This window comes from Nematolebias whitei, chromosome 7 (assembly GCF_014905685.2).
Source record: "Nematolebias whitei isolate Nwh7 chromosome 7, NemWhi1, whole genome shotgun sequence".
Lineage (NCBI taxonomy): Eukaryota > Metazoa > Chordata > Actinopteri > Cyprinodontiformes > Rivulidae > Nematolebias > Nematolebias whitei.
The window spans coordinates 52,762,719-52,780,177 of NC_056504.1; the positions used below are offsets into that span (position 1 = coordinate 52,762,719).

At 49.5% G+C, this 17,459-nt stretch overlaps 1 protein-coding gene across 1 annotated transcript; it reads right to left on the minus strand.

Annotated features, from left to right (window-relative positions):
• Positions 1-1,341: 1,341 nt before the first annotated feature.
• Positions 1,342-17,211, minus strand: ccdc51 (coiled-coil domain containing 51). The gene is made up of 6 exons (XM_037679941.1): positions 17,207-17,211; positions 16,926-17,124; positions 6,322-6,459; positions 5,949-6,113; positions 5,425-5,631; positions 1,342-2,024 (listed from the first exon to the last, which is right to left on the minus strand). The coding sequence occupies exons 1-6, from the start codon at positions 17,209-17,211 to the stop codon at positions 1,455-1,457; spliced, it is 1,284 nt and encodes a 427-aa protein (XP_037535869.1). The 3' UTR covers positions 1,342-1,454.
• Positions 17,212-17,459: the final 248 nt, after the last annotated feature.

Below are 17,459 nucleotides of genomic sequence, written 5' to 3' on the forward strand. Positions count from 1 at the left end.
AGTTCTCTGCATTAATGGTGCCGTTCCAGACATGCAAGCTGCCCATGCCACAAGCGCTCATGCAACCCCATACCATCAGTGATGCAGGCTTCTGAACGGAGCGTTGATAACAACTTGGGCTATCCTTGTCCTCTCTGGTCCTGATGACATGGCGTCCCAGTGTTCCATAAAGAACTTCAAATGGTGACTCATCTGACCACAGAACAGTCTTCCATTTTGCCACACTCCATTTTAAATAACATCTGGCCCAGTGCAAACATCTGAGCTTGTGGAGCTTGCTTAGAAATGGCTTCCTCTTCGCACTGTAGAGTTTCAGCTGGCAACGGCGGATGGCACGGTGGATTGTGTTCACTGACAATGCTTTCTGGAAGTATTCCTGAGCCCATTCTGTTATTTCCTTGACAGTGGCATTCCTGTTTGAGGTGCAGTGACGTTTAAGGGCCCGGAGATCACGAGCATCCAGTAGAGTTTTAGGGCCTTGACCCTTACGCACAGCGATTGTTCCAGATTCTCTGAATCTTTTGATGATGTTATGCACGGTTGATGATGATAACTTAAAAGTCTTTGCTATTTTACGCTGGGTAACACCATTCTGGTATTGCTGCACTATCTTTCTGCGCAACAATGGTGGAATTGGTGATCCTCTTACCATCTTGGCTTCTGAGAGACACTGACACTCTGAGAAGCTCTTTTTATACCCAGTCATGTTGTCAATTGACCTAAATAGTGTTAATTGGTCTTCCAGCTGTTCGTTATATGCTCAATTTCCTTTTTCCAGTCACTTATTGGTACTTGTCCCAACTTTTTTGGGATTTGTTGACATTGTGAAATTTTGAATCAACATATTTTTCCTTTAAAATGTTACATTTACTCAGATTAAACTTTTGATCCGTCATCTATGTTATATTACGAATAAAATATTGACATTTGCCATCTCCACATCATTGCATTCAGTTTTTATTCACAATTTGTTTAGTGTCACAACTTTTTTTGGAATCCGGTTTGTACTTTGACTCAAAGCGTTTTATTATATATGACATTTGAATTTAATAAGAAAAGAACTCACTAAAAAATAAAACTTGAGTCTGATTTAATAATTTCTTGCTTCAGAACCGGAAAGAAAGTGGTGTCCCTTCAGAATAAAATTACTAATAAAAATTCAACGATCTGAGGACCCTTTCCTCTACAGTACCCTGCTCCTTTCAGCAACTTGCAGAATTTAATTTATTTTTTCAGGAAATGCTGAAAGAGTCTGGAAGCACCAGTGTTTTTCAATTCTTACAAACCTTAAAAACACTCAAATGAAATTCCAAACATTTCCAGACTGTAGTAACTCTGGTGCCTCGTTTATTAAAGAAAGAGTTGAACTCCGTATTCCACGTTTCTTCATCTAGATAATTGCTCCGGATGCTCGTTAGAGTCACAAAGAATATAAATATTCAGATCTGTCATGTTTAAGCTGCCCCTCTGAGCAGCAGGTACACAGCAGAGATACTGATGGCGGCGGCGGTGTAGGTGAACACTGCGTTATAAACAGTATTTGTCCTGATTTGTCCTCCCAGTGTCCTCTTGGTCTCCTCCAGACTTCTCACTACAGTCTTGGACCCATCCTCTGTCCCCGGCCTCTGAATTGGCAGCGGACCGGCCCGTGTTTCTGTTTGTGGTTTGGTCTCCAGCATCTTTGTCACCATTAACAGCTGACCCTCGACCCTGCCAAGGCTTTGCTCGAGCTGTCCCAGCTGCAGCGGGAGGGACCCCAGGAGGGACTGGGTCTTCTGGTTGCCGTCGTGGAGGTCTTTTAAGGCAGACAGAGATAAATCAGATGAAGACTGGCTCCATCCACCGTCCTCTTTGAGAGGGATGCTGCCTTTCTGTGAAAACGCCCGAGTCAGAGTGAGTCTGAGACTGTCAATCAGAGTTCGAAGCTCGTCCTGCTGGGAGCGATGGTTTCCAGCTTGGACTTTTAGGGCCTCCTGTAGGCTTTCTGGACCTTTCTGGGCCTCCAGCAGCAGATTCTTCAGCTCCTGCAGAGACACAATGGACATATTTAAGCCAGGACCTCCATACCCAGCAGCTTTCTGAGAGAAAACAGCCAACAGACTTGCGTCAACGTCTGGATCCTCATCGTAAGCTGCTCTACAGCTGTACTTCCTGTTCAGTAAATTATTATGAAAGTTACATGATTTACAAGACACAGAAGTGTATGACAACAATATCAACCAGTTCTTTTGACAATCATATTTTGGAACTGAACAAAGAAAAGGCCCCCTCCCTGGGCTGCCACCTTACCGTGGTTGGAGGGGTTTGAGTGTCCCAATGATCCTAGGAGCTATGCTGTCAGGGGCTTCATGCCCCTAGTAGGGCCACCCAAGGCAGACAGTTTATTGGTGAGGGACCAGACAAAGTGCAGCCCAAAGACCCCTTATGATGAATACAAACTATGGAAATAATGTTCCCTCGCCTGGACGTGGGTCACTGGGGCCCCACTCTGGAGCCGGGCCTGGAGGTGGGGCACGCTGGCGAGCGCCTGGTGACCGGGCTTTTACCCATGGAGCCTGGCCGGGCACAGCCCAAAGAGGCAACATGGGTCCCCCGTCCCATGGGTTCACCACCTGTGGGAGGGGGCAAAGGGGTCGGGTGCAATGTGGGATGGGTGGTGGCCGAGGGCTGGGAGCCTTGCGGTCTGATCCGCGGCTACAGAAGCTGGCTATTGGGACGTGGAATGTCACCTCTCTGGTGGGGAAGGAGCTGAGCTGATGCGTGAGGTTGAGAGGTTCCGGATAGAAATAGTCAGACTCACCTCAATGCATGGCTCTGGCTCTGGAACCAGTTTCCTTGAGAAGGGTTGGACACTCTTCCACTCTGGAGTTGCCCCTGGAGAGAGGCACCAAGCAGGAGTGGGCATATTTGTTGCCCCCAATCTTGGTGCCTGTATGTTAGGATTCACCACGGTGAACAAGAGAGTAGCCTCCCTCCGCCTACGTGTGGGGGGATGGGTTCTGACTGTCATTTGTGCTTATGCGCCAAACAGCAGCCCAGATTACCCACCCTTTTTAGAGTCTTCGGAGGGGGTACTGGAGAGTACACCTCCTGGGGACTCCCTTGTTCTACTGTGGGACTTCAACGCTCACATGGGCAATGACAGCAAGACCTCGAGGGGTGTGGTTGGGAGGAATGGCCCCCCTGATCTGAACCCGAGTGGTGTTTCGTTATTGGACTTCTGTGCTCGTCATGGATTGTCAATAATGAACACCATGTTCAGGCATAAGGGTGTCCATATGTGCTCTTGGCACCAGGACAACCTAGGCCGCAGTTCGATGATCGACTTTGTTGTCGTCTCATCTGCTCTGCGGCCGCATGTCTTGGACACTCGGGTGAAGAGATGGGCGGAGCTGTCCACTAACCACTACCTGATGGTGAGTCGGCTCCGATGGTGGGGGAGGATGCCAGTCAGACCTGGCAAACCCAAACGTATTGTGAGGTTCTGCTGGGAACGTCTGGCAGAGTCTCCCATGAGACTGAGCTTTAACTCCCACCTCCAGGAGAGCTTCGAACATGTACCGGGGGAGGCGGGGGACATTGAGTCTGAGTGGGCCATGTTCCATGCCTATATGGTCGAGGCGGCTTATCGGAGCTGTGGTCGCAAGGTTGTCGTGCCTGTCGCGGCGGTAACCCTCAAACCTGGTGGTGGACATCGGCGGTGAGGGATGCCGTCAGGCTGAAGAAGGAGTCCTATCGGGCCTTTTTGGCCTGTGGGACCCCAGAAGCAGCTGATGGGTACCGGCAGTCCAAGCGACATTCGGCTCGGGTGGTCGCTGAGGCAAAAACTTGGGTGTGGGAGGAGTTTGGAGAAGCCATGGAGAATGACTTCCGTATGGCTTCGAGGCGATTCTGGTCCACCATCCGGCGTCTCGGGGGGGGAAGCGGTATGCCACCAACACTATTTATAGTGGAGGTGGTGTGCTGCTGACCTCAACTCGGGATGTCGTGGGTCGGTGGGCAGAGTACTTCGAAGACCTTCTCAATCCCACTGGTATGTCTTCCACTGAGGAAGCAGAGCCTGGGGACTTTGGGTCGGACTCTCCAATCTCTGGTGCTGAGGTCACCGAGTTGGTTAAAAAGCTCCTCGGTGGCAGGGCCCCAGGGGTGGATGAGATTCGCCCGGAGTTCCTTAAGGCTCTGGATGTTGTGGGGATGTGTCTTTTTGCAGATGATGTGGTCCTATTGACTTCATCAGATCATGATCTACAGCTTTCGCTGGAGTGGTTCGCAGCCGAGTGCAACGCGGCCGGGATGAAGATCAGTTCCTCGAAATCCGAGGCCATGATCTTGAGCCGGAAAAGGGTAGAGTGCCCACTCCAGGTCGGGGAGGAGGTCCTGCCCCAAGTGGAGGAGTTCAAGTATCTCGAGGTCTTGTTCACGAATGAGGGAAAAATGGAGCGTGAGATGGATAGGCGGATAGGTGCAGCGTCGGCAGTGAAGCAGGCGCTGTATCGGTCTGTCGTGGTGAAGAGAGAGCCGAGTCAAAAAGCGAAGCTCACAATTTACCCGTCAACCTACCCTCATCTATGGAAATGAGCTTTGGGTTGTGACCGAAAGAACGAGATCTCGGATTGATTCAACCTTTATTTAGACAGGTAAATCCCATTGAGCCTCGAGGACTCATTTACAAGAGAGACCTGATTACAAGCGTACAAGCGGCCGAAATGAGTTTTCTCCGCAGAGTGTCTGGGCTCTCCCTTAGAGATAGGGTGAGAAGCTCCATCATCCGGGAGAGACTCAGAGTAGAGCTGCTGCTTCTCCACATTGAGAGGAGCCAGTTGAGGTGGCTCGGGCATCTGGTTAGGATGCCTCCTGGACGCCTCCCTGGTGAGGTGTTCTGTGCACGTCCCACCGGGAGGAGATCCAGAGGAAGACCTAGGACACGCTGGAGGGACCATGTTTCTCGGCTGGCCTGGGAACGTCTTGGGATTCCCCTGGATGAGCTGGCCCAAATGGCTGGGGCTAGGGAAGTCTGGGCCTCCCTACTTAGGCTTCTACCCCTGCGACCCAACCCCGGATAAGCGGAAGAGAATGGATGGATGGATGGACAAAGAAAAGGCCACACAGGTACAGAACATATAATCTCCAATCAGGAAAAACCACAGCTGACCTAAAGCAGAGCCTATTGGTTTCCCACTTTCTACTGTACTGATTCAATGAGTTAGTGTTACCGTAAGTTTTTTTAAATACAATTTTCTTTTCTTTTTGTTTCAATTTATATGCCTTCTTTTAAGATTGTCCACTGTTGTCGTCAGTCTTTGTTAAAATCAGGTCTCTCTTGTAAATGAGTCCTGGAGGCTCAATGAGACTAACCTGTAGAAATAAAGCTTGAATGAAATTTGAGAAAATACTGACGCTGAATGTAGGAGCCTATGCTTTTACCTGAAGGCGAACACGGTTGATGTACGTTGATCCCATGACACCGATCAGGGCTCCCAGCACCGAGCCGATGATGGACCAGTTCTTTGTACGCTCTGCTCTTGTCCTTTCCTTCTCATGGCTCTCCCTGACGGCTGCTGAAAACAAGGAGAACTTCTCCCTCTCTGAGCTCTCTGCGTTCTCGTACGTAGTCCGAACGCGACGCTCCTCCTGCAACCAGGAAAAGGTAAGAAGGGTGAAAAGTTTAATAAAAACCCAGCTCCGTCATCTACTCTGTTATTCCATACTCCTTCACTTTTAGCAGACATTGCTGTCACAAAAAGAGTTTATTTTTTTAAATAATGTTAATATGGTTTGATCAGCAGTACAATTTACACACTCAGTCCAAGTCTACTTCTTCTAAACTCCAAACTATCTAAATAAAACAAACAAACAAACTATCAAACAAACATAAAACAAACAAACAAAAAAAAAAAAAACAACTGAAGCAACAGTTAATTTTATCGGCTGTTCTTGCCTCAGCTAACCTGCAGCAGTTTGTGCTCCAGCGTAGCCAGCTCCAGATAATGAACCTCCTCCCTGGACACCCTGTCCAGCCGGTCTCGGACCTCTTTCAGTCGACCCTGCAGGGCCTCCAGGCTCACATGAGCCTCACGTACAATCCCTCTGGCCACCATGAACGCCGATTCAGCCTGAAAATACCCATCTTGTCACACAGTAGTACTCTTAAAACCCTAGCTCATAGCTGAAGACATTAATAATTGTATAATTTCATTAAAAACATTGAAACTATAGTTTTTAGTGCCGTTAAACTGATGAGAATAAATGTTTTTCAGGTTTTACACATCAGTGTAGAGCGACTGAACATGGAAGCAAATATAATTCTCAACATCTGCTGACCTCGGTGACTTTGGTTTGAGCTTCTCGGACCTCATTGAGCCCAACAAACTCCTCGTACCTCCCCCACCAGTAGTTCACTGTGGCAGTGGCAGCCTGAGCAGTCTTCTGACTCCACTGCCGCCCCAAATCTCCTGCATGCTAGAGGAACAAAGGAAAAAACATTTGCTAATCCATTTCTGATAAGTCAATTGGCAGCAATGTTAATAATCTGGAAAACGTTGGTCACGTACTGTAACCCCAGATTCTATGAGTATAGGCGCAGCCCTTTAAGGCTATCGCTAGTGGGTTTATCCCTTCGCGTGCAGCACTGAAAACTTTAGTCCACGCCCACCTGCTGTGTGGGCCTCACCCCCGGTCCATATAAATTATGGTGAGACCGGGTAATTGGCTCCCAAATAGCTTTTTTTCTTCAGCCATTTAGGAACCAGTGAGGCCCAGAGCTTAAAGGGCTGTGCCTATACTCATAGAATCTGGGGTTACAGTACTTAACCAATGTTCTATTTCGTATAGGCTTCGCCCTTTAAGGCTATTGCTAGTGAGTTAAAGGCGAAGCAGGATGAAGTCTATGCCTCACTGGGTCCATTCAGACACAATATGAAGCGCCCGCTTGCACGAAAAAACATTTAATCAACTCAGCCTTCTGCTTCCATGCACAGGAGCGCCCCGGAGAGAAAAGGTCTCCGACGGGGAAAAGGGACGGCTGAAATGCAGTCCTGCTGCCGAGAATGGAAAAGAACAGAGGTTACAAATTGTAACCGTGTAACGATGAGCAGAGCAGGTCAACTGCTCTTCAATATCAGAATCAGAATCAGTTTATTATCACCATGTCAATGAACGAGGTTCACAAACTAGGAATTTGCTTCGACATAAGGTGCGAATAGTAGTAAAGTAAAATAAAGTAAAAATAAAGTAAAAATTAAGTAAAAATGAGAACATTACATAAGACATAAGCCTGTGTACACCCACAAATAAAGTAAAATTAAAAACATAACATAACCATATGTACACCCATACAATAGAAAACAATAAAAAAGCTTAGAAAACAGTACAGATGGAGTATTCAGTTATAATACAGATGTAATGTGACCAAAGCAGACATTATGAGGTAGCATTATGAGTGTTCAGGAGTCCAACAGCAGAGGGGAAGAAACTGTTCTTATGGCGGGAGGTTCTGGTCTGAATGGACCAAAGCCTCCTGCCTGAGGGGAGTGGTTCAAACAGTCCGTGTGCAGGGTGAGCAGGGTCAGCTGTGATCCGACCTGCTCGCCTCACAGTCCTGGAGACGTACAGGTCGTGGAGGGATGGAAGGCTGCAGCCGATCACCTTCTCAGCTGAGCGCAGTCTGAGTCTGTCCCTGGCAGTGGCCCCGGCGTACAACACCGTGATGGAGGAGCTGAGGATGGACTCGGTGATGGCCGTGTAGAACTGCACCATCAGCTTGGCCGGCAGCTTGGCCTTCTTCAGCTGTCGCAGGAAGTACAGTCTCTGCTGGGCCTTCTTGATGAGGGAGCTGATGGTTGGCTCCCACTTGAGGTCCTGGGTGATGGTGGTGCCGAGGAACCGATAAGAATTTGCAGTGGTGATGGGGGTATCATTACAGGTGAGGGGGGGGGGGCAGAGGGGCTGTGGCTTTCCTGAAATCCACAATCATCTCCACTGTCTTCTGGGCATTGAGTTCCAGGTTGTTGCTGCTGCACCAGGTCACCAGCCGGTCCACCTCCCTCCTGTATGCAGACTCATCACCGTCCGAGATGAGCCCGATGAGGGTGGTGTCATCTGCAAACTTTATAAGTTTCACAGAGTCATGGCTGGAGGTGCAACAGTTGGTGTACAGGGAGAAAAGCAGGGGGGAAAGCACACAGCCCCGTGGAGATCCTGTGCTTATAGTCCGAGACAGCTCTCCCCAGCCGCACGCACTGACTCTGGTCTGTCAGGAAGTCTGTGATCCACCTGCAGGTGGAGTCAGGTACATGGAGCAGGGAGAGCTCGTCTTGGAGCAGAGCAGGGAGGATGGTGTTAAATGCGGAGCTGAAGTCCACGAACAAGATCCTGGCGTAGGTTCCTGGGGAGTCCAGGTGCTGCAGGATGAAGTCAAGAGCCAGGTTTATTGCGTCATCTACAGACCTGTTGGCCCTGTAGGCAAACTGCAGGGGGTCCAGGAGGGGGTTGGTGATGGACTTGAGGTGAGATGAAACCAAGCGTTCAAAGGTTTTCATGACTACAGACGTGAGAGCTACAGGTCTGTAGTCATTTGGTCCTGTGGCACGTGGCTTCTTGGGGACAGGGACGATGATGGAGGACTTGAAACAGGCTGGGACGTGGCATGACTCCAGTGAAGAGTTGAAGATCCCTGTGAAGACCGGAGCCAACTCTCCAGCACAATGTCTCAGCGTGGAGGGTGACACAAGGTCTGGGCCTGCAGCCTTATGTGTATTCAGTCTTTTAAAAAGCCTCCTTACTTCATCCTCTTGTACAGAGATAGCAGGGGGTTGTCGGGGGCAGTCCCAAGTGGTTAAACCAGTTGAGCTGGGGTTGGTGTGGAGGATGGAGGAATGTGAGTCCATGACTTCAAAGCGTGAATAGAAGTCGTTCAGATCGTTTGCCAGTTTGAGATTGTCTGTAGAATGAGGTGCTCTGGGCTTGTAATTAGTTATCTCTTTCAGCCCCCTCCAGACAGAGGCAGAGTCGTTTGCAGAGAACTGTTGTTGCAGCCGTGCATTGTACCTGGATTTAGCCTTCGACACCTCCCTGCTAAATCCATACTTCGCACGTCTGTAGTTGTCTCTGTCCCCCTCTCTGAAAGCAGCCTCCTTCTGCTGACGAAGCTGTCTTAGTTTGGATGTGAACCAGGGTTTATCATTATTGAAAATGACTCTGGAGCGTGATGGGATGATACTGTCCTCACAGAAATGTATATATGACGTCACAGTGTTTGTGTATTCGTCTAGACTGTCTGTAGAAGCCCTGAACAGGTCCCAGTCTGTGGTGTCCAAACACGTGCGTAGCTCCTCCACAGCTTCACTGGTCCACTTTTTGGATGTCCTCACCATAGGTTTTGAGAGCTTCAGTCTCTGTCTGTATGCAGGTATGAGGTGAATCATCTCATGATCTGAGAGACCCAGGGCAGCACGAGGCACAGCACGATAAGCACCGCTCACTGTGGTGTAACAGTGATCCAGCGTGTTTCCTTCTCTTGTCGGGCATGTAATAAACTGTTTATATGTAGGTAGTTCATGCCTGAGGTTTGCTTTGTTAAAATCTCCAAGGATGATAACAAGGGAGTCCGGAAAAGTTTGCTCTACACTCGTAATCTGGTCCGCGAGCGCGCGCTCAGCCTCGTGCACGTCCGCGCACGGTGGGATGTAAACAGCGGCCAGAATGAATGAAGTGAACTCACGTGGAGAGTAGAACGGTTTGCAGTTTATGAAGAGATATTCCAGAGAAGGAGAGCAGTGCTGGGAGATCACTGTCACGTCGGAGCACCAGGCATTGTTGATAAAGAAACAGACTCCTCCGCCTTTTTTCTTTCCTCCGGAATGTTCCCGCTGTCTGTCAGCGCGGAGGAGCTGGAAACCCTCCAGATGGAGCGCGGAGTCCGGGGTCTGCTCCTTAAGCCATGTCTCCGTGAAGCACAGCACACAGGAGGAGGAAAAATCGCTGTTCCTTCTCATCAGCAGCGCTATCTCGTCCATTTTATTGTAGAGGGAACGGATGTTGGAGAGAAATATCCCAGGTAAAGGCGTGCGTGTACCGCGCCTCCGGAGACGCAAGAGCGCTCCGGCTCTTCTGCCCCTCCTGTGAAGTCTCACTCTTTTGGCCAAAAAGTGCACAAGTTCTGCAGCAGGCACTAAAAAAACTGGAGTAATGTCCTCATGGGTTGTAATTCTGATGTTTAGTAGCTCCTCGCGAGTGTAGGAGCATGCAGACACATGATTAAAGCACAAACACAGAAAAAACAGAGCGCACCAGAATGCCAGGGCGACCGTACACGGCGCCATCTTGGATACAATATGAACTGATTAATAACAAATGAACTGATTAGTAATCAAATGAACTGATTGGTAATAGTAGTTATGAACTGATTAGTAACAATAAAAACGGCAGTCATGAACTTGTGACTGATAATAAATGTCTCACACTGTAATTGCATGCAGTCAGATGTGAGTTTAAAACAAAATTCCATGAAACAAGTAAAAATCATTCTGTTAGAACACCGAGAACAGAATAGAGAAGGTGGAAACATCACACAGATAAAAGTGAATAAATGAACAAGGCGATGACCAAGCGGCCACCGTACAAATGTCCTCCACTGTCATCCCTCCATGCAAAGCTGTAGAGAATGAAATCCCTCTGGTGGAATGAGCTCTGAGATTCTCTGGAGAATCCAATCCTGACGCTCTGTACATCAACATCATTAAGTGACAGGAATTTAAGTGAAACCTGATCTAAAGGCTTGAAAGGAGCTTTGATCAGAGCTCACAGAACCATCGTTAGGTCCCACTGTGGAGCTAGTGGGCATGACATCGGTCTGTGTCTCCGTACACCTTTTAGGAAACGCTTCATCAGCTGGTGATTAAAAACTGTTCTGTCACCGAAGCCCTCGTGACAAGAAGAAATAGCTGCAGCATTAGTCTTAATTGTGTTGAACGCTAGATTTCTGTCCATCAGCTGCTGCAGAAAGGACAGCATGCCACCTAGTGGACATGAGATGGCCTCTACACCTTTTTCCGTGCACCAGCGCTGAAAAGCTGTCCACTTTGATGTGTACAGCACTGTGGTGGAAGCGGCTCATGAGTCTTGGATTGTGCACACCACTTCTTGAGAGAGACCCATTTTCTCTAAGCGGATACGCTCAGCGGCCAGACCCAAAGGTGCTGGCCTATTTCTGGGTGACTCCTGATCGCTCCTCCCACCTGAAGGAAAGCGTTGTCCCTCCACGGCAGTTTCCACGGCCAGCCCGATTACAGACGTTGCAGGTTTGGGAACCACGGGGCGCTCGGGGGCTACAAGGATGACTGACCGTTCTTCCTCCCGGACTCGGTTCAGAAAGCGTGATATTAGAGGGACTGGAGGAAACGCGTAAAGGAGCATTTTTGGCCATGGGCTGTGGGCAAAAGCGTCCACTCCTAACGGTGGGTCTTCCCATGGGTTCAGTGAGAACCATAATTGACACTGGGCGTTCTCCCGTGTGGCGAACAGATCCACTGCTGCTCGGCCGAACCTGCTCCAAATCCGAGAAATCAGCTCTGGATGGAGGCTCCAGCCTCCATGACGAGGACTGCCCCTCGACATTATGTCCGCTCCCCTGTTCAGGATGCCGGGGATGTACACTGCTCTGATGGACAGCAGATTTTTGTGTGCCCAACACAGCAGCTGTCTCGCAATGCGTAACAGTTGGGCTAAGCGCACGCCTCCCTGCCAGTTTATGTAAGCTGCAGTAACTCTGTTGTCTGTGTGGATCAGAACATGTTGATTCCGCAACAGAGGAGCAAAGTGCTGAATCACATTCCAAACTGTGAGACATTCGAAGACGCTTACAGGTCCTTCTCAAACAATTAGCATATTGTGATAAAGGTCATTATTTTCCATAATGTAATGATAAAAATGAAACTTTCATATATTTCAGATTCATTGCACACCAACTGAAATATTTCCGGTCTTTAATTGTTTTAATACTGATGATTATGGCATACAGCTCATGAAAACCCAAAATGCCTGTCCCAAAAAATTTGCATATTTCATCCCACCAATGAAAGACAAGTGTTTTTAATACAAAAAACGCCAACCTTCAAATAATCATGTTCAGTTATGCACTCAATACTTGGTCGGGAATCCTATTGCATGAATGACTGCTTCAATGCGGCGTGGCATGGAGGCAATCAGCCTGTGGCACTGCTGAGGTCTTCTGGAGGCCCAGGATGCTTCGATAGCGGCCTTAAGCTCATCCAGAGTGTTGGGTCTTGCGTCTCTCAACTTTCTCTTCACAATATCCCACAGGTTCTCTATGGAGTTCAGGTCAGGAGAGTTGGCAGGCCAATTGAGCACAGTAATACCATGGTCAGTAAACCATTTACCAGTGGTTTTGGCACTGTGAGCAAGTGCCAGGTCGTGCTGAAAAATGAAATCTTCATCTCCATAAAGCTTTTCAGCAGATGGAAGCATGAAGTGCTCCAAAATCTCCTGATAGCTAGCTGCATTGACCCTGCCCTTGATAAAACACAATGAACCAACACCAGCAGCTGACATGGCACCCCAGATCATCACTGACCGTGGGTGCTTCACACTGGACTTCTGGCATTTTGGCATTTCCTTCTCCCCAGTCTTCCTCCAGACTCTGGCATCTTGATTTCTGAATGACATGCAAAATTTGCTTTCATCCGAAAAAAGTACTTTGGACCACTGAGCAACAGTCCAGTGCTGCTTCTCTGCAGCCCAGGTCAGGCGCTTCTGCCGCTGTTTCTGGTTCAAAAGTGTCTTGACCTGGGGAATGCGGCACCTGTAGCCCATTTCCTGCACACGCCTGTGCACGGTGGCTCTGGATGTTTCTACTCCAGACTCAGTCCACTGCTTCCGCAGGTCCCCCAAGGTCTGGAATCAGCCCTTTTCCACAATCCTCCTCAGGGTCCGGTCACCTCTTCTCGTTGTGCAGCGTTTTCTGCCACACTTTTCCCTTCCCACAGACTTCCCACTGAGGTGCCTTGATACAGCACTCTGGGAACAGCCTATTCGTTCAGCAATTTCTTTCTGTGTCTTACCCTCTTGCTTGAGGGTGTCAATGATGGCCTTCTGGACAGCCTTCAGGTCGGCAGTCTTACCCATGATTGCGGTTTTGAGTAATGAACAAGGCTGGGAGTTTTTAAAAGCCTCAGGAATCTTTTGCAGGTGTTTAGAGTTATGTCGTTGATTCAGATGGTTAGGTTAATAGCTTGTTTAGAGAACCTTTTCATGATATGCTAATTTTTTGGGACAGGCATTTTGGGTTTTCATGAGCTGTATGCCATAATCATCAGTATTAAAACAATTAAAGACCTGAAATATTTCAGTTGGTGTGCAATGAATCTGAAATATATGAAAGTTTCATTTTTATCATTACATTATGGAAAATAATGACCTTTATCACAATATGCAAATTTTTTGAGAAGGACCTGTATATATGAGCTGATGTGTGAGCTGGCCACTGCGCCCCCACCGCTTGAGACAGGCACGTTTCTCCCCAGCCTGACAGGGACGCGTCTGTGAAAACTGAGACGTGTGACATAGGCCTGCTGATAGGAACTCCATCTGACAGAGTGAGGGGGTTTCCCCAGTGATTCAGGTCGGTTCCCGCGGAGGGAGGCACAGAGATCATCCACCTCTTCTGACGCACCGGATCTATTTGCAGGTGGGCGAACCATCTCTGAAGGTGTCTCATGTGAAGTAAGCCCAGCGGAACCACATCGTGAGCTGAAGACATTGTTTCCAAAAGTTTCATGACTGAGACAGCTGTTACTACACTGCGGGCTTTGACGCGGCGGAGCTGTCAGAGCTTCGGCTCTCGGCTGTTATAAGCGGGCTCTCATAGTGACTGAATTTAGCTCCACGCCCAGATAAACAATCATCTGAGACGGGAGAACCGAACTCTTTTCCCAGTTTAGAGCAAACCCCAGGTTCAGCAGGTGTGACGTCAGCGTTCTGGTTTGTGCAGCCGCTTCCTGTCTGGATAGAGTTAACAGCAGCAGATTGTCAAGATAGAAAATAATTCTCATTCCTGCTCTGTGTAATGGCTGCAGAGCCGTCTCCATGCATTTTGAAAATGTGCGTGGGGCGAGGGAATAACCGAACGGGAGCCTGTTGTATTGGTACTGGATCCCCTGGAAGGAAAAGCGCAGGAATTTCCAGTGCTTTGGAATAATTGGTATGTAAAAATAAGCGACTTTTAAATCTATGGAGGTAAACCAATCGTTCTGGTGAATGTTGTCCAACAGCTGTTTGGTTGCTAGCATGTTGAATTGTCTCTCCATGATCGACCTGTTGAACATGGACAAGTCGAGGATGGGTCTCATTCCGCCGTTGTTTTTCGGGACCAGGAAGTAACGTGAGTAAAACCCTGTGTTTTCCTCTCCGTTGGGAACCCTGGAAATTACATTTTTTATCAGTAGTTCTTGAACTTCTGAGTGGAGAGACGAGTTCTGTTCTGGAGATGACAGAACTGTCTCTATAATCCCTCTGAACGGTGGGGGTTGAGCTGCGAACTACAGCATGTAACCCCTGCTGATCAGACGGTCCATCAATCTGTCCAAGAAACACACTTGCTGCCACTCTGCGTAACGCTCAGGGAGCGGGCACGCGTTTTTGTGTTGTGTCATGTCTTTTACGGACGTCAGCCAAGTTAAAGCCCCCACCGCCGTCACCCGCTCCGGAGATTCTCCTGGGTTGACCCAGGGGGGGGCCTCGCAGAAAGAGCCCTGAAAACGCCTCTGTGCTGCACTCAGGCTGCGGGCTCACAGTGTTGATGTGGGCTGACGCGCACTGAGGAGAGGCGTGAGCGCTTTTAGAAATGCGACGCTGTTTGGGTGGAGACTGCAGTTGCCGTGGAGAAACACGTTTGCTCCTGCTGCGGTCAGAAATGTCAGAAAACAACCTGGGCTGAGAGCGAGGGTTTTTTCCCGGCTCAGTCTGCTGAAAAAAAAAAATTTCTAGCTGATCTGTCAAGCGAGAATTTTGTGTGATTTCTCGAGCTGCCGTAAATTTTAAAAACCTGTTTTGAGGTTACAGGCTTGTTTTGTGTGGGGAATGTGCGAAGAGAAGCCGCTGTGAGATCATTCGATCGGACAGTCAGGCTGGAATCAGAAGACTACTCTCTGAATGATGTTTTCGTTTTATTTTAAAACTTAAACCATCATTGTGAATACACACATTCCCCGCAAACAGTCATTTTTGTGTTGCCTCCTCTGTGGGCCCTGCGGCTGATTGGTCCAGGGCGGCGCTTGTTGACGGTCTCTGGGGAAGCGCTGAGTCGCTGGTTGACGTGATGAGAAGGGCTGTTCTCTGGCAGGAAGGGCCGGAGGAGGAGCGGGGTGAGAGGTCGCTGCTGCAGCTGTGGAATGTCTGCTGCTGCAGCTGGCCGCTGCGATCCCTCCAGCTGGCGGGGGGGGGGGGGGGGGGGGGGTGCGGCGGGGGGGGGGGGGGGGGGGGGGGGGGGGGGGGGCTGCGGCTTCATCAGGTGGCGCACAGTTTCCGACACCTCCTCTGACTTTTTGGACTTCTCAAGCATTGCCTTGAAATTGGCTCCGAACAGCGCGTCCGTCGTGATGGGGCCCTCCAGCAGGTCCTTCTGCAGCCTCTCCAGCATGGATGGGAAGAGTCGGAGCCAGGTGGACCTCTGGATCATCGTCATCCAGGCGGCAATGCGAGACAGGCAGACCGCAGAGGCGTACAAGTTCAAGATGACGTCAGACGCCTTGCAGAGCGAGCTCTTCATCTCCACAGGCAGGTCTGTGTCCTCCAGCCTTTTGGAAATTCTGTAAGCCAGCAGGGCGACGTTGTTTGCTGCAGCCGCCTGAAAAGCACACTGGTGGGCTCGGTTGGAGAGCAACGTCACCGTTTGGTCATGTCTCCCTGGAGGGACAGGACGTTGGTCCAACCTGGAAACTTTTGCTCCAAGTGCCTCCGCCAGGCTTGTCTCCGGGGGGGACCGAGGGAAAGCTCCGCTCAGTAAACCCCTTCACTCAGGTGATGGGAGCGAAGGTAGAGACGGGCGCCTTCAGCTTACCAGGTCCGGCTGCAGCCTCGTTCCAGTAGGGCGTCACTGCTGGGAAACGAAGCCAGATGGGGTCAGGGCGGCAAGCCGGGGTGGAGCCAAACCTTCCCGCTAGATCATCCGATCTGAGCGGGGGGAGGAGAAGGACGGAAAGTCCCTTTGTGTCAGCAGTCTCCTGGATTATGCCGGGCAGCTCCGAGAGGAGGGCACCGACGGCTGGGAGCGGTGTGTTCGCCGATGTGAAAATAGGCCCGGGTGTGGTGAGTATCCGCTCGGCCCCCCTGTTCCAACACTACGCTCTCCAGGAGGGAATGAGCAGCGGGGCTGCTGCTGACATCGCCTTTTCTGGAGGAATCATCCAATTCGCTCTGTGACTCAGCATCCTAAAAGGCGATGGTGTCGTCCAGCGAACAATCCGCTGCCATGGAAAAACACTCCTCGATGTTAGCCTTGAACAAGGCTGCTCATCTCTGCTTCTCCTCAACGGGGAGGAGGTCACAGGGACGGCAGGAGGAGGCAATGTCGGCATGGCGGAGAACCAGGCATCCTTTGCAGATGTCGTGCCGGTCAAAACTCAAAATGTAGCCGGTCTGGCAGGACAGGCACAGGCGGATGGTGCTGGTACTTGACATCTTCTTCTCGAAAAACAGTGCTGGTTGCTTGCTGAAGAAAAAAATGGGAGCCGATTACCCGGTCTCACCGTAATTTATACGGACCGGGGGTGAGGCCCACACAGCAGGTGGGCGTGGACTAAAGTTTTCAATGCTGCGCGCGAAGGGATAAACCCACTAGCGATAGCCTTAAAGGGCGAAGCCTATACGAAATAGAACTACTGCAATACAGTTAAAAATTGCCTTTTTTGTACCTGTAAAACAGATATGGTGTGCTCCTTCATGACCTCAGCCTTACCCTTTGGTTTAAGAGAGGCAGGGTAAGTGGACGAAGGGGGTTCTGGGGGCTGCTGAGTACTGTTGCTTCGAACAGAAGTGAGTTTCCCTGGAAGGTAGTGGCGAGACAGAAAGCATGAGCCACGAGTCCAGAGATGGATCTGAGCTCCTCTGTAACTGAGACAGGAAACAAATTAATCAGAAGTGTATATCATTCAGAATCAGGCACAAATATTAAATGTCTCCTTTATGTACCTACTTCATTGAGAAGGACTAGCAGCAGTAATAGGTAAAAGTTCAAAACAGTCACCGTCTCAGCAGCAACACAAGAGACACCTGTGGGAAAAACAGGTGAAATTTTTAATTAAAACTTCAGACCACGTAAGCTTTTGTTTCTTATTCAGGCAAACCAAAACCACTCTATTTAAATCTTACAGTACAGGTCTTGTATAAAAACTGGACTCCCAGCAAGATGGCGGTAGTGTAAGACATTCTACACTGTGCTCTCAGTA